The sequence below is a fragment of the Ursus maritimus genome, unplaced genomic scaffold (assembly GCF_017311325.1).
Source record: "Ursus maritimus isolate PB19 unplaced genomic scaffold, ASM1731132v1 scaffold_12, whole genome shotgun sequence".
NCBI lineage: Eukaryota > Metazoa > Chordata > Mammalia > Carnivora > Ursidae > Ursus > Ursus maritimus.
The window spans coordinates 40,062,264-40,085,112 of NW_024423564.1; the positions used below are offsets into that span (position 1 = coordinate 40,062,264).

At 38.0% G+C, this 22,849-nt stretch overlaps 1 protein-coding gene, 1 non-coding gene and 1 pseudogene across 4 annotated transcripts in view; 2 read left to right on the forward strand and 1 right to left on the reverse strand.

Annotated features, from left to right (window-relative positions):
- The window catches only part of GIPC2 (GIPC PDZ domain containing family member 2), a 72,814-nt gene that overhangs the window by 27,983 nt on the left and 21,982 nt on the right, over positions 1-22,849 (reverse strand). Inside the window, exons 2-3 of one of the 3 annotated variants that reach the window (XM_040627109.1) lie at positions 12,710-12,895; positions 2,439-2,619 (exon numbers count right to left, since the gene is read on the reverse strand). In XM_040627109.1, the coding sequence (XP_040483043.1) occupies positions 2,439-2,619; positions 12,710-12,895 (367 nt within the window). Of the gene's footprint in view, positions 1-2,421; positions 2,620-12,709; positions 12,896-22,849 lie in introns of all 3 variants that reach the window. The other 2 variants (XM_040627108.1, XM_040627110.1) reach the window with 2 other exon arrangements.
- Positions 9,914-10,020, forward strand: LOC121102175. Its single transcript, XR_005834263.1, has one exon. It is a non-coding gene; the product is annotated as a U6 spliceosomal RNA (small nuclear RNA).
- Positions 14,110-16,952, forward strand: LOC103663121 (annotated as a pseudogene).

Consider the following 22,849-nt stretch of genomic DNA (forward strand, 5'->3'; position numbering starts at 1 on the left):
AAATCTTTAGGGAAGTTTGTAAGGAAATGTCAAAATAGTAGAGTATGGCTATTTCAACTGCTTTTGGTAAAATCCTAGAAATGACTTCACTTCAGCCTGGGTGGCCTAACTGATCACAGAGACCAGAACATTCTGCCTCACCTACATTGGCCCTTTTCTCCTGTAGGATTCCAAGACAACAGCATCAGATAATCATGAAGGACTAGGAATTTGAATCAATTCATCAATGATAATGCTAGAAGATGCAGGAACGAAGGAACCCGCAAAAAATAAGATCAGAAACAAGAGAACTGGGGGAAGCTAGATCCCTCAAGTACCTCCTGATGTATACTCCCCTTCCAAGAAAAGTACCAAGCACTGGAATGAAGTCAAAGGATGAGGAAAAAAACTAGCACTACCTTTATCCCAAGGCAAAAAGCAGCAAAATTGAGGGCTGAAGTATGGGCAGAGCAGCAAGTCCTACTTCTGAGAGAGAAATCCCCAAGCTATGGCCCAAAGTCAACTACCAACCCAGAGTGGGAAATACATACAGTCCAGCAGATTTAAGTTAGGTTGAGTTAAGCTGCCATAGGAACTTTGGAAGATAAACACCTATCATTGCTCCAAAATCAATTCCCATATACCTAACCCACAGCACCACTAGAATTTGGGATACTAAAATAATGCACCCCCAGCAGGAAAATCCTACCCAGTGTCCTTCTCAAATGTGTACGTGGAATTCCTAATGAGGCAACAAAGAGCAGGTTCAATAGTAGCCAGGCACATAAGGCAGTGCAGCACACCAACCACCTACATGTGTGTCTCAGGTACCGAAGAAAAAATCTAATCACAGAGCAGTAATGGCTAAATACAATGATCTCTGTAACACCCAAGACTAATACCAACCAAGCATCCAAGTTAAAATGTATCAGCAACTTTCTATAAATATACAGGGAACCACAAGATTTAGATGCAGACGATAGGTAAAAATAGAAAAAGATTAACTCTGAAAAATAGATTACGTGGTAGAGATAAAGGTGGAAAAAATTATACTCCTTCAGTTGTACTAAGAGAATGACTGATTTACAAAGTGTCTAAATCAAATAAAAATATCTCAAACTGCTTACATCCTAATGGTTTTATGATACCCAAGGAGTTGGTTAGCAAACAAAGCCATTTCAAAAGGAGCACTAGATAGAAATCTGAAAGCTGCCCACCTTCTTCTGTGACAAGCGAGCTCAGAAGCTGGGCCATACTCCACGCAGAATCACAGTATCTATAATACTGTTTCCTAAATGAATGGTCCCCCCAGGAGCAGCACTGGCATAAGGCATTCTTCCTCCACTCACCCCTGCCACCCAGTGTTTTCTTTTGGGTTTTTTTTTTTTTATTTTAATTCCAGTATAGTTAACATACAGTGTTATATAAGCTTCAGGTGTGCAATATAGGGATTCAACAATTCTATACACAGCTCAGTGCAAGGCCCTCTTTTCTTATATCTTCTATGGAACTCTTTCTCCCACAAGTCATACAATCTACACTGTATTTCTATTAAATGGCACAGAATCGCTTGGAAGCAGAGAAGAATTTCCATTTCCATATGGCTAGGATCTTTTGCTTATGTGCTAAGGGAGGGAAAATATAATTCCCCAGATCTATTGCATTCTCCCATCATTTTTATTAACTGCCCTGAGAAAACCTCCATTAGAGACAAACTATAAGGAATATTTATGTACTGTGAGCAAAAGAACGAACATAAGTTGGGTGGGGTCATAGATGAGTAAGGGCAGCCTAGAATGATTCTGCTGAAAATATTTCAACACTGATGAACACTAGGCCGTCATTTGGCTTATTAAAATAGTGCTGGGTAGTGAGAGGGAAGCTGGCACATTTTCCTGTAGATGAGATGGCCCTGGGGGGTTTGAACAGTTGGGACACAGCTGCCATGGCTAAAACCAAGCAAGTACAGATGTCGCACCAAAGTGGAAGTAATTTCATACCATCCCATGCTGCCAATTCAAAATGCCAATGGAGGAAAAGTATTGAAGGAAGTCTTTAAAATAGACTAGATAACTATTTTAAATACCAATTCTGTGTGTAACTGAAGTTTTTGCTGTTGAGGTCCATGAACAACAGTTATTACAGCTTAGAGAGCTCAATCAAGAATTTTATTGCTCAGCAAGATAAATGTAATACAATGTACTCTTCTTGGAGTTTGGAACAGCCACAGAGTCACTAGACATTAGACTTTGTATCTCCAAAGGTCTTTCAGAAATTGTCCTTTTAAACAACTTTCTTCTTGAATAGTTGTATCCCTTGTCAGTAGTGCTATCATTCTCTACATCCTTAATGGATACATGGTATCACATGGCATGACATCTCAGTACTCACTACCCTTATAGAAAGACAAGCCATGGAAGGGAACACTTCACACACATACACACGCACACCCAACTTACCAAATCCCTTCTTCGGTTCTACTAACTTCAAGGTAAAGGATTCATCTTTTTTTAATTCCTTTAATTTTTTTGCAACATCATAGTGACGCCACCCAATGATACTTTCTCCATTTACGGATTCGATATGATCCCCCACACAGATTGTTTTAACTGAGTCAATTAGGCTACCATCTTTAATTCTCTGAAAGAAAGAAAATTAAGAAAAACACATAATACAAGTAGAACTGCATAACATTTTTCAGGCTCCTGAGACATTATATATATTGACATATTAACAATGCAGCTTAATGCTCAAAGATGAAAGACCAAGCAACAAAGGACAACCATCTTACCTCATTCAGAATTATGTTCCATAAGTCATCAACACCTCCTCTGAGAAACTTCTGACATCCCCTGGGATACTCCCCCAAGAACGGTCAGGGTGTCACTCTCATGCTTCTATAGATTTTGCTGCATATTCTGAGCTCTAAACTGAGCACTTTACATTTGCCATCTCATTTAATTTTAACAACCTTTATGAGAGTCTCATGTCATAAATCAGAAAAATTGAAGCTTGGGAAGATCAAGCAATTTGCCAGTTCAGCATACTATAGTGCAATTGTTCATTCACTTCTCAATCTCCATTACTGAACTGTAATGTCCTTGGAGACAGAGATGGTGTTATTCACCATTACATGCTCTGTGTCTAGCACAGTACTACACAAAAAAGTTCCTCCAAAAATGGTTGTTGAATCATTTCAAAATGAAACCTATTACATAAGAATAGAGCTGAAGATTTTTTTTTCCTGGCTACATTTTTTAAACCTTAGTTACAAATGTAATGATTCAAGAATTGGTACAACCTCTGCTAAGAACATTGATAACTAATAAGACACAGGTGTGGTTACCATTTAGGGAGCCAGTAAGTGATTTTATACTCTCATTTTTCATTTATATATTTTAGGTCAGGAGAACTTAGGACCCACAGGAAAACTTCATATTGGTCTTTCTTAAATCTATTTTACTTCTATACAATAAGTCTATAGTGCATAGTCTCAAAAGGAGACCTAAGACTCCCTAAGATAGTACTAAGATTTTATGGAAGGATTTTAGAGATAAGAGGCCCAGAAAACCCTGCACAGTTAACAGCCCTGCAAAGTTCAATTCTTCCACAGTAGTGAGGAACAGGGCAAAAGAAAAGCCACCGTCTGCCTCAGGAGTCACAAATCCTTCATGGGGGTGGATAGGATAGAAATATTAGGGACTACTAGATGTATAATAAAAGCACGTGCATTCCCCACTCTTACCAGGTGGAAAAATAACATCTTTTGAATCAGCAGGGTGACCACTGCATCTGAGAGTTAAGAGGAGAACTGATCTCATGTACCCCAGCATCTCCATAATATCATCAGAAGAAAGAAAATTGTAAAAGACTATTCTGGGAAGGTTGGACTTTTTTAAGTTTTATTACTATGTATCAGAACTCACAATAGGTTTCTTTTTTACCCTCAAATTTTAAGAACGTTCCTATTTTCATTATAATAGTAACTATTAATATGCTTTATGCAAATGAAATAATGCCAATTCAGAGCTCACTATCATTACAAAAAGTGAAATATTTTAAAAAATGAGAAATTTCAATCTGACATATTGTTTTATTAAGAGTCGATACTAGGGGTGCCCGGGTGGCACAGCGGTTAAGCGTCTGCCTTCGGCTCAGGGCGTGATCCCGGCGATATGGGATCGAGCCCCATATCAGGCTCTTCTGCTATGAGCCTGCTTCTTCCTCTCCCACTCCCCCTGCTTGTGTTCCCTCTCTCGCTGGCTGTTTCTATCCTGTCGAATAAATAAATAAAATATTTTTTTAAAAAAATGAGTCGATACAAGCATTATAAGTTAACAGAATTAAGAGTTACTAAAATCACAGAAAAATAAGCAAGATTTAAAGGAAAACTAGAGTCTAAAGAAACAAAGAAAAAAAACTATTTAATATCCTGTCATCTACCCATTCTTAAGCCATTCGAGAATGTGAAAATCTATATATAGCTTTCCCTTTCTTGATTTTTATTCTAATTTATCTCTTAATATCTTCTGACCGTATTTTTTCCTTTGATCAATGACACCATATAAATTTCAGTGTACCATCACATATTTTTAAGACATCACAATTTTATTAAAAATAATTATATAAAATTAATTAAATGAAAAATTTTACAGGGCACATGGCTCAGTCAGAAGAGCATGCAACTTTTGATCTTGGAGTCATGGGTTCAAGCCCCATGTGGAGTGTAAAGATTAAATAAATAAAACTTTTAAAAATGGAAAACTTTACAGATACATATAAATCTTACCAGTAAATTAAAGGTCAGAGTTACAAAAATCTAGGTTGTCCTGGACCTGTGAGTAGCCACAGAGGTCACTAGAAGAGTGTCCAGACAGAAGGAAAGGCAGTTACCAGAAGTCAGAGCAAGCAGCAAGGCAAGAATCCAGGTGGGCAAGAATAAAGTCAAAGCACGGGTAATAGTCAGAGGCAGCAGATACGGATCTGGGATGAAGAGATGGGAAAATCTGTGTAAGAAACTTGAAGAACACCATAAGGGCAATCAAATACAGAAGCAAAGGGCACGCCTAGGTGGCTCAGTTGGTTAAACATCTGATTCTTGGTTTCGGCTCAGGTCATGATCTCAGGGCTGTGGGATCAAGCCCCACTCTGGGCTCTGCACTCAGTGCAGAGTCTGCTTCAGATTCTCTCCCCCTCACTCTCCCACGTATGCATGCTCTCTCACATAAATAAAATCTTAAAAAAAAAAAAAAAAGATATAGAAGCAAAGGAGAAGACACTGATTATATATGTTGTGGGTTACCTAAGCCTTAGTCTCTTAAGTCATAGAATAAAGAATGAGGTAGCCATTGAGACAAGTTTCTGGATGATAATCATAACATGACACAGATTAATATTGCTAAAAGTGCTACTCAAACACAAAGAACTGGAAAAGAAAAAGGTATTCATTCTACGCTTATATTTACTGAGTCACTTATTATCATTCTCTATGACAGAACTTTGTCTCATCTGGCTTTAGAGCTTGATATTGCAAAGTGCAGAGAAGACAAATATTTTTTAAAAGATGAGGTTCACAACATTATTAAACTCAGAGGTTCCCAACCATTTCAGAACATTATTATAGTATTTTCCATTATTTCATTGCATATACTTACAGAACTCTGTCTGCTCATCACAGGTATCAGCAGAACTCAAGGGCAACATCCCACCCTACTCAAAGCTTAGGCATCAGATTCAAAGTTGTTTGAGCTGCAAGCCCTACTGCCATGGTCAGCAACTCTGAGATCTGTGCTGCTGATCCACCCAACACTGTCCTCAAACCTCATTCATAATGAAGTAACACTCATAACAACTGTAAATAGTTAATTCATTTAACCTTCAAAGCAAGCCTCATTCCATTAACAGAGGAGAATATCAAGGTACAGTGATTACATGGCTTGATTAAAAGAACACAACAAACAACGGAATTGGGGTTCAAAGAGAGGTGGTACCAACAGCTTACATGACCCTGAATTACAACAAGGCCTAAAATATTAACCACCTGTCCCTTTATATAAATGTTTGCCAACTCATCTTAAACCACTCTAGGAATTTCCGGTTTTGTTAAAAGTATACTCTGAATTTTCTGATTAGGTTATTTATATACTCTGGTTCTGGGAAAATGGACTTGTAAAATCTAAAATCACAAATATTTAAATCCATTGTCTTTTCACCTGAAAAGTTTTATCTGTGAGAACCATGCAGTACTGTCTTTTAATTCAATTTTTTTTTTAAAAAATCACATATATATTTTTTAGATTCCACATAGAAGATAGATCACACAGTATGGGTGTTTCTCTGACATTTCACTTAGCATAACGCCCTTAAGGTCCATCCATATTGCCACAAATGGGAAGATTTCATTCTGTTATACAGCTAATATTCCATCGTGCATATGCACGCACATGCATGCACGCTCACACATCTTTATCCATTCATCAGTGGATGGGCACTTAGGTTGCTTCCACATCTTGAGTATTGTAAATAATGCTGCAATGAACACTGTACACAAATGCATGGTGCATTTGTCTTTATGATTTTGAGAGAGAGAGTGTGCACAGAGGGAGAGGGACAAGCAGACTCCGCACAAAGCACAGAGCCAGATGTCAGGCTCTATCCCACCACCCTGAGATCATGACCTGAGCCAAAATCAAGAGTTGGATGCTTAACCGACTGAGCCACCCAGATATCCCTGGTTCATTTATCTTTCTGAATTAGCGTTTTCATTTTCCTCATATAAATACCCAGAAGTGGAATTGCTGAATTGTACAGTAATTCTAGTTTTAATTTTTTGAGGAAACGCCATATTGTTTTCCGTACACCAATTTACATTCCCACCAACAGTGCACAAGGATTCCCTTTTCTCCACATCCTCACCAACACTTGTTATTTCTAGTCCTTTTGAGAATAGCCATTCTAACAGTGCAAGGTAGTATCTCACTGTGGTTTTGATTTGCATTTCCCTGATGATTAATGACATAAAACATCTTTTCATGTACCTGTTAGCCATCTGTAGGTCTTCTTTGATTCAGATCTTCTGCCCATTTTTTTAAATCTGACTGTATTTTAGTTAGATGGTCCCACTTTTTATTTTTCCTTCTGTTGCTTCTGTTTTCAGGTTCAAAAACCATCACCAAAACCTATGTCGAAGAGCTTACTGACTAGCTTTTCTCCTAGTTTTGTGGTTTCAGGTTTTAATTCAAGTCTTTAATCCATTCTGTATTAATTTTTGTGTATGGTGTGAGATAATGATCCAGTTTCATTCTTTTGCATGTGGCTATCCAATTTTCCCATTATTGGATATCCCATATTTACCACACCATTTATTAAAGAGTATCCAAAAAAAGTAAATAAAAATTAAAAATAGAGTATCCCCTCCCCCATTGTACACTCTTGGCTCCTTTATTATAAATTGGCCATATATGCAGGAGTTTATTTCTGGGCTCTCTATTCTGCCCCAATGATCGAGGTTTGTTTTTATGCTAATACTACACTTAGTTACCACAGCTTTGTAATATACCTTGAAATCGGGGAATGTGCTGCCTTCAGCTTTGTTCTTTCTTAACCTTACTTGGCTATTCAGGGTCTTCTATGGTTGGTTCCACATGAATTTTAAGACTATTTGTTCTATTTGTTTGAAAAGTGTCATTGGAATTTTGATAGGGTTTGCACTGACTCTGTAATATTACTTTGAGTAGTATGGACATTTTAACTATTAATTCTTCCAATCCATGAGCACGGAATAGCTTTTCATTTATTTGGCTTCAATTTCTTACATTAACATCTTGTAGTTTTCAATAGGATATTCTCCTCCTTGGTCAAATTTGTTCCTCAGTACTTTACTCTTCTGATGCAACTGTAGACGGAACTGTTCTTTCCAATAGTTCATTACTAGCATATAGAAATGTAAGATTTTAGCATACCAATTTTACTGAATTTATTAGTTCTAACAGTTTTCTGGATAAAGTGTTGAGTTTTCTGTATATATCATCTTCAAACAGTGACCATTTTACTTCTTCCTCTCCAACTTGCATAGCTTTTATTTCTTTTTCTTGCCTAATTGCTCTGGCTAGAACCTTCAATACTGTGTTGAATAGAAGTGGCAAGGGTGGGCATCCTTGCCTTGTTCCTGATCTTAGTGGTGAAAAGCTGAAAGCTTTTCCTCTAAGTATGATGTTAGCTGTGGGCTTGTCCTATAGGACACTTACTACATTGAGGTATGTTCCCTCTTACCCACTTTGTTGAGAGTTTTTACCATAAACAAATGTTGAATTCTATCAAATGTTTTTTCTGCATCTGAGAAATCATAATTTTTATCCTTCACTTTGTTAATGTGGTATAAACACATTGATTTGTGGATGTTGAACCATCCCTGGAATAAACCCCACCTGGTCATGAGGTATGATCTTTTTAATGTATTGCTGAATATGATTGCTAATGTTTTATTGAGGATTTTTGCATTTATGTTATGAATACTGGCTCTTGTGGGCAATCTTGTCTGGTTTTGGTATACATGGTAACGCTGGCTTCATAAAATGAGCTTGGAAGAGTGCACTCTTCTAATTTTTGGAAGAATTTGAGGATTGGTATTAATTCTTCTCTTTGAATGTTTGGTTGAGTTTTCCAGTGAAGCCATCTGGTCCTAAACTTTTGTTGTTGGGAAGTTTTTCATTACTATCAAGGAGATTAAATTCATCTGTTCAGATTTTTTTATTTCATCATCAGTCTTGGTGGGTTGTAGGTTTCTAGGAATTTACCCATGCCTTATATGTTGTCCAGTATGTTAGGCCTAACTGTTCATAGTAGTCTCTTATGATCCTCTGCATTTCGGTGGTATCCCGTGTAATATCTATTTCACTTCTGGTTTTGAGTCCTTTTTGGTGAATCTAACTAAAGGTCTGTCAAATGTTTTTTCTAAGAACCAACTCTCAGTTTCACTGATCTTCTCTATGGTCTTTTTAGTCTGTTTTTCTTTTGGGGGGGTGCAGAGGGAGAGAGAGGTTCCCAAGCAGTACCCCCCTCCCCACCGACATGGGGTTTGATCTCACAACCCTGTGATCACGACCTGAACCGACATCAACAGTCAGATGCTTACCAACTGAGCCACCCAGGCACCCCCTGTATATTCCCAGTCTCTATTTTTAGCCTTTGTTATTTCCTTCCTTCTACTAACTCTGGGCTTCATTTGTTCTTTTTCTACTTGCTTGAGGTATAAAGTTAGGTTGAGACTTGTTTCTTGAGGTAGGCATTTATCTCTATGGCCTTCCCTCTTAAAACTGCTTTTTGGGGGCACCTGGGTGGCTCAGTTGAGCATTGGACTCTTGATTTTGATAAAGGCCTGGTCTCAAGGTCATGAGTTCAAGCCCTGTGTTGGGCTCCATGCTGGGCATGGAGCCTCCTTTAAAAAAAAAAAAAAAATAGAGAGATGGAGAGAGAAAAGCATGGAACCCAGGATACCTGGGTGGTTCAGTGGGTTAAGCATCAGCCTTTAGCTCAGGTCATGATCCCAGGGTCCTGATAATCGAGCCCCATGTCAGGCTCTCTGATCAATGGGGAGTCTGTTTCTCCCTCTCCCTCTGACCTTACCCCCTGCTTGTGTTCTTGCTCACTCACACTCTCTCAAAAAAAATCTTGTGGGGGGAAGGCATGGAGCCCAACAAAGGGCTCAATCCCAGGACCCTGAGATCACAACCTGAGCCAAAATCAAGAATCAGATGCCCAAATGACTGTGCCACCTAGGCGCCCCAGGCCTGTGTACTTTTATAGCCCATGCTCCTATGCATCACTGCACTGCCTCCCTAACCATGGAATCCTTCCTCCTTACCCTTGTCTGAATCTGTACCACACTGTCCTACTCTAACCTACTGACTTCTAGCCACTACTGAAAGGATATCAAGTACTCACTTCAGCAGCACACACACTAAAATTGGAACCATACAGAAAAGATTAACACAGGCCCTGAACAAGAATGACATACAAACTCTTGGAATGTTTCATTTTTTTCTGCTTCTCTTGGCAAAAATAAACACTGAAAGGGTGAGCCAAAAATTAATGAAAATGATTACTTATAAGGAGTGGGAGAAATGAGTAATGGGATAGAGGACTAGGAGAAAGAGTGACAGATCTCTGAATGTCTTTTAATATAGTTTTAACTTTTGAATCATGTTAATATTTTATGTATTCAGAAAAAATTAAAACAAGGATAAGGGGGGAAACTCAAACTCAATTCAAAAAGAAGCAAATGGATTCAACAGTATTTCAAATAAATAACAATCACCTAGTGGGGAAAGGGGCAGGAAAGAACCTATTCCAAGTAACCTCTGAATAGAATACTTTGTTTATATATATATATACATTTAGCTTAAAGAGGATATTAGGCAACTGATAAAATAATTTTGTCCATACTGTAGTTTTATCAATATTAGATTTTCTGAATTTCACAACTGTACTACAGTTATATAGAGAAAAACCCTGTGCTTAGTAACTACATTCTGAAATAGTAAGAGTTAATGGGCATAATACACACAATCCACTTTTTCAAATTGTTTAGAAAAATTATATGTATTTGTATTTGTGTGTGTGTGTGTGTGTGTGTGTGTGTGTGAGAACAAAATAGCAAATGTAGCAAATGGTAAAAATTAGAGAAATGGGTAAAGGGTATTCTGGAAGTCCTCTGTATTATTACAATCTTTCAGTAAGTTTTAAATAACCCCCCCTCAATTTTTAAAAAGTCTTATTAACCATGAACACAGCAGGATATTCATTTCTCTAAGTTGAATTATATGTCAGTAGTTGGCTTATGCTCCACTTCCTCTTTGCCATCATGTTCTGTCTCCACAGGACCAGCAATGAATACAGAAGCAGGCACATGTTCAAGGAGGCATTAAAAAAATAAAGAACACAAGCTCTGAACATCAGAGGTTAAGATCTAAAAAATCCACACGTGCTTGCAAAACTTCTAAGCCCTTCCCTGCTGACATTAGAAAGGCATTGCTGCATGTGCCTCATGTCCTAAGCTTCCCCCAGATAATCCCACATGACTTTCCCAACTCACGATTTTCCATTTGATCACCCACTCAACCTTCAGCACAGTCGTATCTTTTGCAGAGCTAAAAATAGCCATTCTATCAAATGGGAAGTTAAATAAAGTACTATTTACAGTTAAGAGGATAGCTTCCCTAAGACTTTTTTTTTTTTTAATGATGACAATGCATCAACAAAGATCTGGACAAAATAAAAACATGAAACATGTTCTGTTTATGAAATTTACAACTAATTCTTCATGAAGTAGATAGGAATGTCAGCTCTGAAGTCAGATCTCTTGAATTCAAATCCTGAGTTTTTCAGCTATGTAACATTGAGGCAAGCTACTTAACCTCCCTGATCCTGTTTCTACATCTTTAAAATAGAGGTTAATAATACTGCCTACCCACAGGTGAATCTCCCAGATATCATGTTGAACTAAAGAAGCCAGAAACAATAGAGTACATGATTCTACTCAATGAAACTCAAGAACAAGCAAAACTATGGTGATAAGGGTCAGAATAGTAGCTACCTTTGTGGGGGAAGCAGGTTGAGAAGAGTTACAAGAGAGATTTCTGGGTGGTAGAAATTAAGTTTCCCTTGATCTGGGTGGTGGTTACACAGGTATGAGTACAATAAGCTATACATTAAAAATTTGTTGTCATCAACAAGAAAAAACCGTATCAAATTGAATTGTGAGGATTGGTGAGAAAAGATATGTAAAGTACCTAGTAAATAAGCATTCAGTGTAAGTCAGCTGTTACACAATTACTTAATAGAAGTGTTTAAGAGATGGGTCTGGGCACTTGGGTGGCTCAGTCAGTTAAGTATCTGCCTTCAGCTCAGGTCATGATCCCAGGGTCCTGGGATCAGGCTCCCTGCTCAGCAGAGAGTCTCCTTCTCCCTCTGCCCCTCCCCACCTCCCTCTTGTGTTGCACCCCCCCCCATGCTCTCTAATAAAATCTTAAAAAAAAAAGAGAGAGAGAGAGAGAGAGAGATGAGCCTACTTTTCTTTTTACCACTCCTTAGTTCTTAGTTTTTCATACTATTTCAAACTTCCTTCTCTCATCTTTGCAGCTCTATATTGCTCTCTTTGTATCTAAATAAAAGAATTATATAGTTTAGAAAATGTTGGAAAACATTTTTTAAGAAGTAAATAAGTTGTCAAAAATGTGTACATTTGGGGTGCCTGGCTGGCTCAGTTGGTAGAGCATGTAACTCTTGATCTCAGGGTTGTGAGTTCAAGCCCCACACTGGGCATAGAGATTACTTTTTTAAAAATTATACACACACACACACACACACACACACACACACACACACACACACACTTACTTGGAAAAAACCCTAAAAAAATCAATGGAAATCAATATGGAAGTCATCAGATATTAATGAGCTACAGACCTACAACAGCTCATATGGATGAGTGGGCACTAGGGCCACGCTTTCCTTTTCAGTAAGTTCTAAATTCTAGAGGAAGTTTAAACTGAAAGAAAGAAATGCAAGGAAAGGGTAAACAAAACATGAGGTCTTTGAAACACGTTTTTAAATGAAACCTTATCAAACCATCCCTGCTAAGCCAGCTTTCACTCTGAAGATTTCTTTAACCCGGTAGATTTTCTTAAATATTATCCTCAGTTAGGTCACATAGTTATTTTTTAAGACTTACCTTTATAAAAGCATAGCCAGTACCATTATCTGTAATGGTGAGACCAAGTGAATCCTCAGATTTATACACATTCACTTCTTTTTGGATCCCTTTCACATGGGCAAATATGAAATCTTCAAGACCTACATATGATCCTAAGAGTCTTCCCATATCAACTTTAGGCGTGTTTAAAGTACAATATAAGATCTGTAAGAAAGAAAGAAAGATATTAGCTCAGTTTCCATTAGGAAACATTCTGGTCATTAGTTTATTTAATATTTGAGCGAAATAGTCCTCAATTTATGATCTAAGAAATTACATCGTTAACCTCAGGTAATATATATTGAGTAGTTCCTATAGGCAAGGCTGTGTACTAAACAATTTACAGCCATGATCTCATTTAATCCTCACAATGACTTCATAAATACATTATCACCTGCAAATTATAGATGAGGAATTTTAGGCTAAAAAAGTAACTTGGCTAAGGTCACAGAGCCTATATTTGTCAAGAGCAAGATTCTGAGTTCAGATCATACCAACTTCGAAGTGATTTAAACACCTACATTACCTGCCATTTACAATGCTAAAACCAAAAGTTGTGTTCCCAAAGGAAGGCCATGATATATGTACCACAATGAAATTATAGGCAAGACTATTTTTGAAAACTGGTGATTTTTTTTAAATGAGGGAAGTTATTCATCTTACATTATAGTGCTTGAGAAAATGAATGAATGAATGAATGAGGTTCTAAAATGAAGAGGTCTAAAACAGACCTTAAAGACCACTAATCCAATCCCTTAATTCTCAAAATAAAGGAACTGAGGTACGGAGAGATTAATGCAATTTGGTCAAATTCACATGATGGTAGAAACAGCATGAAAAACTGGGATAATAAAAAGTTGTGTAGAGATTTTTAAAGAGACTTATGTTCCCCACATCTTTATTGAACCTCATTTTCCTTCAAAAATAGGGTTCATTTTACTAAAATCTGTAGGGCAGCTCTTAAGTTTGTCTGCCATGATTTTTGTAATTTCTGGGGCCCAAATACAAAATTACAGAACAGGAGGAGAAAGAGGGTTGAAAACACATCACTGGTTCAAAAATTAAGTTCAACAAACATTTCTTGAGTACGTATGTCCCAAAGAAAAACATTTAATATGGTTATTTCATACCAAAATGGCTAACGGAAAATTTTTTCACTCTTTTCTATTGTCAAGTAATTTTGCCACAGATGTTGCCAGCCCTTCCTCCAAACCTGAGCCTTGCTTCAGTCCTCTCTTTCAACACTCTCCCTATATCCCTGGGTTTCACACCATTCCTGATTCCCACTGGAACTTAAGCCTTAACACATCCATAAGCCTCATGAAGTTCAGAAATGGTGCAACTACTACTTATTAAATGGCTCTTTAAGCCATACCAGAATGTGTTGGAATTGGAAGAGCTCTCTATGTTACACAGCTAAAAGGTCCAGCGTGGTCAGTAAAACTCTGATCAAATCTCAGAAGTGTATGAAAAGAGCTAGTGATGAGGACAAGAGGCAACTGGGTATCAAAGAATAAAGGCTTACAAAGAAAAACCACTGTTTCCACCCTTTCCCTTTTTCATCCTTGGTGAGCTGTGCTAACTGGTGGATCTTTGATTTAACCCTTTGTGTTCCTAAGCAGGGCATAATATACTTGGTTTTCTAAGTTTTTGCAAATACGCTAGTGTAAAAATTGTATGATTCACAGGAGAAATGTCCTTTAAGAATGGCTCCTATTCCTTATTCTAACTGTGAAATCAATGGTATAATTAGTCCACTGACAAAAATCACTAATAGTGTGGGTAGAGGGGCAAGGGAATATGCATAGTAAACAGCTTTTCTTATTTCCTTTCTCAAAAATTTGATGGGAAGTAGAAGAAAGTTTCGTTTTGTATTGTTCTAAACAGTGAATCTGTTAATGTGTTCACAGTGGATCCCAAACACCATTAATATAAAAGCCACTTAGGAAATAAAACATTAACACATAATGATGAGGGGCCCCTGGGTAGCTCAGTCAGTTAAACATCGATCGGCCTTTGGCTCAGGTCATGATCCCAGGGTCTTGGGATTGAGCCATCCCCCCTACCCCCAATCGGGCTCCCTGCTCAGTGGGGAGTCTGCTTCTCGCCCTCCCTCTGCCCTCCCCCTTCTCCCTCCCACCCTCTCTCAAATAAATAAAATCTTAAAAAAAAAAAAAAAAACCCACATAATGATGATGTAACAGGGCAGGAGAAAAGCCCCAAAAAGGAAATCCCACGCAAAGCAGACTTCTAGTTACTAAGCTGTTTCTTTTCTTTCAATTTTTCACATTTCACTGCAGAGCAAATATTAGATTTCCTGTAGGTATGACCCTTTTTCATTCTGCTTCCTCCCCTGCAGAATAATGTTCCATTCCAGACAGCCAAAAGTTTGCAGGCAAGGTATCTTTTTTTTTTTTTTCTGGAAGGAGTGGAGCCAGCTACATCCTTCACAGAATGGAGCTCTACAGGAAGCTGTGCTGAAAACCTGCAGCCCTCTGCAATAGCAAGTAACTAAAACTCCCTGACTTCAGGTCAGATCTCTACAGGAGAATAAAAACCTAACACTCCTAGGATCTCAACATACAACTATCAGCAAATATATCTGTAAGACGTGGAAAAGGGGCTAGAAATTCAAACACATCCTCACTGAAAAATAAGGAAGTGATATATGCTTTCTGAAAGCTGCAAAATTCTTGCTCAGTCATCCACCCACCAATTATCTATTAAATATCTGTTTTGCCAGGTTCTGTGCTGCACACTGTGTATGCGAAAATGGACAGTCCCTATACAACAAGGAAATCCCAAGCTCATACACTGCCCTGAGGTACAGTAAGGCAACATGAGTCAACTGGAAGAGATCAAAAGCCATGACTATTTAAACCAAAACGAACCTCAAATACATATCTTGAGCTTTCCTACCTTCATTCACACATTTCCCCTCAATCCAAAATCTAAAATGCCTGCCCACCCATTCCACCCCTATGTCCTTGCCTATCGAGACTATGCTCAAATGTGACTGCCCAGGTGGAATCAATCTTTCCACTTTACTCACATCGTTGAAATCTAGTACCTCATTCAACTGTCTGAGTCACCTTGCCTTGAAGTCCTCTTGGTGTAACACATCGTCATTCTCCCCCTAAGAGGAGATCTTGTTCTCTTTCTCCTACAATGGCTAACAAGCACCCCGTTCAGTTTGTATCTCAGTGGCATTGACAACATATGTTCACTTACCTCATTTGATACAATATACATGTACACCAGGTTTTATTATCCTCATTTTGCAGATGAGAAAAATTATGACTTTATCCAATTAACACAGCTAATAAATGTTTACTGTTAGGGTGGGAAAAAAATGATGCACTGTTCAGGTCATATCTGTGTTCCTTTAAGAAATGCTTGCTTCCACTGTAAGTATACTAAAGACAGTAAGACATAGTATTTAACATTTTCTATACCTTCTCGTGAACAAACTAAACTAAATCAAAGGAAAGTAAGCTCATGGCAAGGAATCATATGTTATAAGGTGAGTAATCCAGTAGATAAAAACTTTCTCATGTTTTTTACTGTAAAATGAAATCCTCAATGTCTTCTGAGGTATCCATATTTAGTGTTTTACTACCTTTGTCCATTTTTTATAAGATAAATGGAATATTCTAGTTGCAGTTGTGCTTTCCAAGTTCCTGTCTCCCTGACCAGACACCACATTGCCTCCCAGAAGTGCCACCCAACTGCCACCAGCCGCCACCACCCACAAAGGAATGGAGCCCAGTGGGGGTGCTCTGCAGGGACCCATGGGCAAGAGGCTACATCGGAAGCTGATGACCCTTATGACCTTTTCTCTGCCTTCCGTGAATGAGACCTTTTCAAATGGGTGGGGACCTTCCGTGGAGCAGCTGGCCTGGTATACGAAGCCCTGAGGTGTACACTCTCCCTGGAGTTCGCCAGTGGCTACCCTTACAGTGCACCCACACGGTGAAGTTCCTCACACCCTGCTCCCACCCCAGCGTGGACAGGTGGGTAACATCTGCCTGGACATCCTGAAGCACAAGTGGTCTATCCTGTATGATGTCAGGACCATCCTGCTGTCCATCCAGAGCCCGCAAGGGGAACCCAACATTGATAGCCCTACACACATGCTGCCGAGCTCTGGAAAAACCCCACTGCCTTTAACAAGTATCTGCAAGAAACCTACTCAAGGCAGGTCTCCAGCCAAGATCCCTGACTATCTAGCCTCTCTCCTTGTGCTGCCTTTTTGTTTTTTCCTTAGATGGTCTGTCCTTTCCTTCGTTTCTATAGAGGAGTCTGCATCTTAAGCTGTGCTGTCATTTTTGTTTTGTTTTTTAAATTAAGGCCTTAAGATTTAGCCCTTGAGACAAATCTATTAAATACATTCGGTTTAAAGGAAAAAAAAGGGTAAACAGAAGGGGGAATGAACTATGAGAGACTATGGACTCTGGGAAACAAACTGAGGGCTTCAGAGGGGAGGGGGGTGGGGGATTGGGACAGGCTGGAGATGGGTTTTAAGGAGGGCACGTATTGCATGGAGCACTGGATGTTATACGCAAGTAATGAATCATGGAACTTTACATCGAAAACTAGGGATGTACTGTATGGTGACTAACATAATATAATAAAAAAAAATAAAAGAAAAAAAAAGAAATGGAATACTCATGACTACTCCATTTCCTAAAGCAGCACTGCCCAACAAACATGTAAAAAGCCACATAATAGTTGCATTAACAAAAGTAAAAATAGATGTTAATTTATTCAATTTATGTAATCCACATATTCAATACATTGTTTCAAACATATAAAAATTGAGACAGTTTACATTTTTGAAATTTTTAAGATCTTACTCAATTTGAACTAGCCAGAGTGTCCAGTATCTATATTTTGCTACTAGCTACTATACGGGGCAGCTCAGTTCTAGAATATCCTGTCTTTATCAATTTTATACTTTGTATTTTTCCCATCTCCATATATCTGCACATGGCATTTCCTTGGCCAAAATGCTGTAGCTAAAACCCAACTTCTAGACCCAGTCTATGTCAAAATCTTCCCCATCCAATGAAGTCTATCACATTTTCAAATATCCTTATCCTAGGCTAACTTTTTTTTTTTTTTTAAGATTTTGAAGTAATCTCTACACTCAATGTGGGGCTCAAACTCATGACCCCAAGATCAACATCCTGTCTGATACAGTCCTCTCCCAGAATATTTATTTACACAAGCAAATAATTTCACCAACCCATTCTAGACTAGATTTTGTTGTTTTCAACTAAATTCCTAATAGAATCATTATAGTATCTTTAGAATTCTTCAGTTTAATAGTATAACTTTCTACTATCTCATTTTATCCTTAAACTCAGTAAGGTTGATGGTGAATTGACGTACTACATCCATCCTTATCGTAATTTCATATCCTATTCCCCCTATCAAAAATTTCAAGCACAGAAAAGTGGCTCCCCCTTCCAACAAAAAAAATTAAAAAGGCGGGAAGGGCATGCCTGGGTGGCTCAGTTGGTTAAGTGTCTGACTCTTGATTTTGGCTCAGATCATGATCTCAGGGTTGTGAGACAGGGCTCCATGCTGGGTGTGGAACCTGCTTAAAACCCTCTCTCCCTGGGGCACCTGGGTGGCTCAGTCGTTAAGCTCTGCCTTCAGCTCAGGTCATGACCCCAGGGTCCTGGGATCCAGCCCCTCATCAGGCGCTCTGCTCAGTGGGAAGCCGGCTTCTCCCTCTCTGACTCCCCCTGCTTGTGTTCCCTCTCTGTCAAATAAATAAAATCCTTAAAAAAATAATAATAAGGATTGTCTCTCCCTCTGCCCCTCCCCACCCCCAACCTCTGTGTGTGTGTGTGTGTGTGTGTGTGTGTGTGTGCGCGCGCGCGCACGCGCGCACACGCTCTCAAAACAAACCACCAATGGATTAAGAGGGAAGATACTTGGGGTGACTGGCTGGCTCAGTCAGAAAAAGCGTGCAACTCCTGATCTCAGGGTCATGAGTTTGAGCCCCACATTAGATGTAGAGATTTTTTTTAAATAAACTTAAAAAAAAAAAAAAAGATGTAAGAGACTTGAATCTGGTCCCAATTCTGTACTCTCAGTGAGCTCAGTCATTTGACCTCCACAGTACTCATGTACATCATGGCATTATTAAAGCTTGGTCTACATCTTACAGTTGTTACTAAAAAGAAACAAAAACAAAAAAACCTCAATAAGAGACTTCATGTACTTTTTAAACTAAAAAGCTCTTTTAAGGTTATCATTATTCCTGGAATATAAGTGCTTCTTGAACAGTAATATTTACACCTATACTTGAAAGCTGCTTAAATTGCATGAGTTTTCCTGAAGAGATCAGATTAGGCTCCTTTTAATGTCATCACCAGGATGGATTTCATTTTCTCCCATAAATTACATTATCCTTCAACTTTGTTGTTGAAGAATAACTTGTGGGCACTGTTCTTACCATGCATAATATTTGAATTGCTATCTTCCGGTTCTTATCATGTGGTTATGAATATTCACCCTTAAAACTCAATATGGCTAGAACGATAAGTCTGAATGACTATATACAGTTATTAATATTGCCTTTTTTCTTCATTATATACTTTATAATGTGCTTTGTGAATAAGGTTAAATAAATCATTTGTCATTGGTGTTTCAAAATATTCTGGCCCATAAACAGGTTACAGATCTCTCCAAAAACACATTAAATGTTTTTTTGTTTTGTTTTGGTTTTTTTTAATCCAGGAAGCCCATTTCCAACTTTCTTTTGTTTAATGCCTTCCTTAAACAGGAACTGAGCTGGCCAAAGATTCCACATGTTCCAAAGACCTCTGGAAGAAATTATGGGCTTGTGTAGCTGGCATTACAATATTTGTGGATGTGATTTTAAATATAAGTAACTGGAACTGTAATCTCTTGAAGGTTATCCAAAGTAACAGTATTAATAAATATTTTAATACAACTACTTTCCTACATCTATCCCAAGAATCTTGCTTTTTAATGTTTTCTAAAATAAGCATTATAGAAAAATCGATGTAATTATAGAAAATAAAGAGAAAGTCATAATGACGAATATAATAATTACACCATACTATAAAAAAAAAAGTTTCCTTGGGTCGCCTGGGTGGCACAGCAGTTAAGCGTCTGCCTTTGGCTCAGGGCATGATCCCGGCATTATGGGATCGAGCCCCACATCAGGCTCCTCCGCTATGAGCCTGCTTCTTCCTCTCCCACTCCCCCTGCTTGTGTTCCCTCTCTCACTGGCTGTCTCTATCTCTGTCAAATAAATAAATAAAGTATTTTTTTAAAAAAAGTTTCCTTAAGTAATCTCTACACCCAACAGAGGGCTCAAACTCATGACTCTGAGATCAAGGGTCACATGCTCTACAGACTGAGCCAGTCAGGCACCCCAACTAAACCATACTTTCAACAAGAGTTAATACCTTATCTTTATACGTAAGAACACTACTTGGATTGTTTCCTGTGTTAACGACTATGGTTTTATCTGGGCTGTTCTCATTATCTAAGTCTCGAAGACTTTTTCCTCAATAAGAAAAAAAAAAAGATTATTTTACCTCCATCTAGTTAATTGCCCTTAAAATAGCAGGAATTAAAACTAAGAACAAAATAATTATGGAGGGGAGGGGAGACGGTTACCCACTTACTCTGAGTGCTTGAACGGAAGGGAGTAGTTCTAACCAAGCCAGTGACAAAATTGTTACTCATTACTCTTCCAGGGTGCCTGGCTGGCTCAGTCAGTACAGCATGCAACTCTTGATCTCAGGGTTGTGAGTTCGAGCCCCACGATAGGCATGTGTGGAGCCTACTAAAACTTAAAAACAACAAGAACAACAAAAACCTTTCAAAAAGCTGAGTATCTTAGGATAAGGCTCTCAAAAATATGTGCTAAATGTATTGTATCAAATAACTTCTAAAACTCAAATAATTCTTAAGTCATAAACTGGGGCACCTGCTCATCCCTCTGAGCTATACACAGTTTGGATACTGGCTCCCACTTCCAGTAAACTACTGGGAAAGTGAAGGAACTAAGGAGATAGGTCTGGAAGAATGAAAAAATAAAATCAAAATTCAAGGTGCAAGAAACATTATGTGCACCAGGTACTGTCACAAATTACTTCGTTTATTCCCTACGGTAGGTAATTCCAGGTGAGAGGTATTATATTACCACCACTCCCCCCCCTTTTTTTTTTTTTTACAAACTAAAAAATAAAGGCTTAGAAATGGCACCAGTTGCAACAATATGGATGGACCTTGGGGCATTACACTAAATAAAATAAATCTGACCAAGAAAGATAAACACTGGATGATCTCACTTATATGTAGAATCTAAAACAAACCTCAAAGATATAGAACAGATTGGTGGTTGCCAGCGGTGGCAGGAACAGGGTAGGCAAAATAGGTGAAGGTGGTCAAACGTTACAAACTTCCAGTTATAAAAAAACAAGTCCTAGGGATGTGATACACAGTATAGCAACTATAGCTAATACTGTATTGTATATCTGAACGTTGCTAAGAGGTCTTAAAAATTCTCATCACAAGAAATTATAACTATTGATGTTGATAGATATTAACTGGATATTGTGATCATTTTGTCATATATACAAATATTGAATCATTCATTATACTATATTCCTGAAACTAATAATAATATATGCCAATAATATATATATATATATAAAAGAAAAAAAAAAGGCTTATTAGGGGGTCCTATCAGCAGTATTTGGTGCAAATGAGATTCCAACCCCAGATGTCCAAGTTCTTTTCCCTGCGATGTTACCTCTCTTGACATCTAATATCCGCAGAGAGACACCTAAGTTACTAATCACTTCCCAAGGCATTAGCTCAACTAATCCTTGTGAGTCAGGTCACGAGGGCAGGTATCACTACACCCTGTGCAGAGGGGAAAAGCAGCTCAGACCCACTAAGTGATTTATCTAAGGTCACATAGCTGATGAATGACAAAACAATATTTCAAACTTCTGGGCTTTTTCTAACCCACAAAACTGTAACTGTGATGTGAACAAAAACTCAGCTTTGAATTTAAAACAAAGGCAGAAGCTATACATTTTGTCCTCTATATACAGCCAAATAATACTGTTTATCTAATAAACCACCCACTTCCTAAAAGGAGTTAAAATAGATTGAAAAAAGGAGCTATTTGTAATTGGACTTTAAAAATCAAAAATATTAGATGATCACTAAATACCAAAATACTAACACATTGTTTGATTTGATTTACTCTAAGTTTAAAGCGATTTCTTCCAGTTAAATAATTTTGAAACTGACTAGTGGCATTTGTTTCTTTATGCTATAAAGTCATTTAAAATCTCAAGCCCATTATTTTCCCAGCATAACACATGTACTAAACTTCTAAGATTTGTTTTTAAAATATGCATGAGATTATATATAGTGCCCCTACCTTCACCTTGTCAATGGCTATAGTCATCTAGAAATAAGTTTCACCGTTTGCAGAAGATAAAATTGGCAACAAGACAGATATTTAGAAACCTGATACTGTATGCTCTATTTAGACCTTCATGAGGATATTGTACAAAGCCCTGCCTCGAACTGTGTAGAACTTTCTATAAATGATTCACTTCTAAATTAGCTGCCCTGGGTCAGCAGTGGCAAGTCTTAAATAAAAGGTGAATCATCCTTTGTGCTCTTCCTTCTTCGGTACAACACCTTTTTAGTGAGCAAAATAATAGGACAAAAATAATTTTATCCAAAAAAAGAAAGAAAAGCAGATTTATATTTGTTAATCTACCAAATGACTTCCCACAGTAACCAAAAGAACATTTTCTTTTGCTAGTGAAAGCTAACCAAGCAACTATGCGTCCAAGAGAGTCAAAAGTCTCAAAGCAATTCTTGAAACCTAAGTTTAAAAGGATAGGGAGAGGTTTTAGTCTTGCCTTTGTGGACATTACAGAAATACTAAACCGAGTAAGATAAATCAAATGTGTATGGCTATATATATCATCCTTTTCCACAATATTCTTCCAGTCAGAACTTTATCCTAGTCTAATAATGCTGCAAGGTTATGTGTCAATTTTAAAGACATCATAAATCAGTTATTCCCCTGGTCAGGTG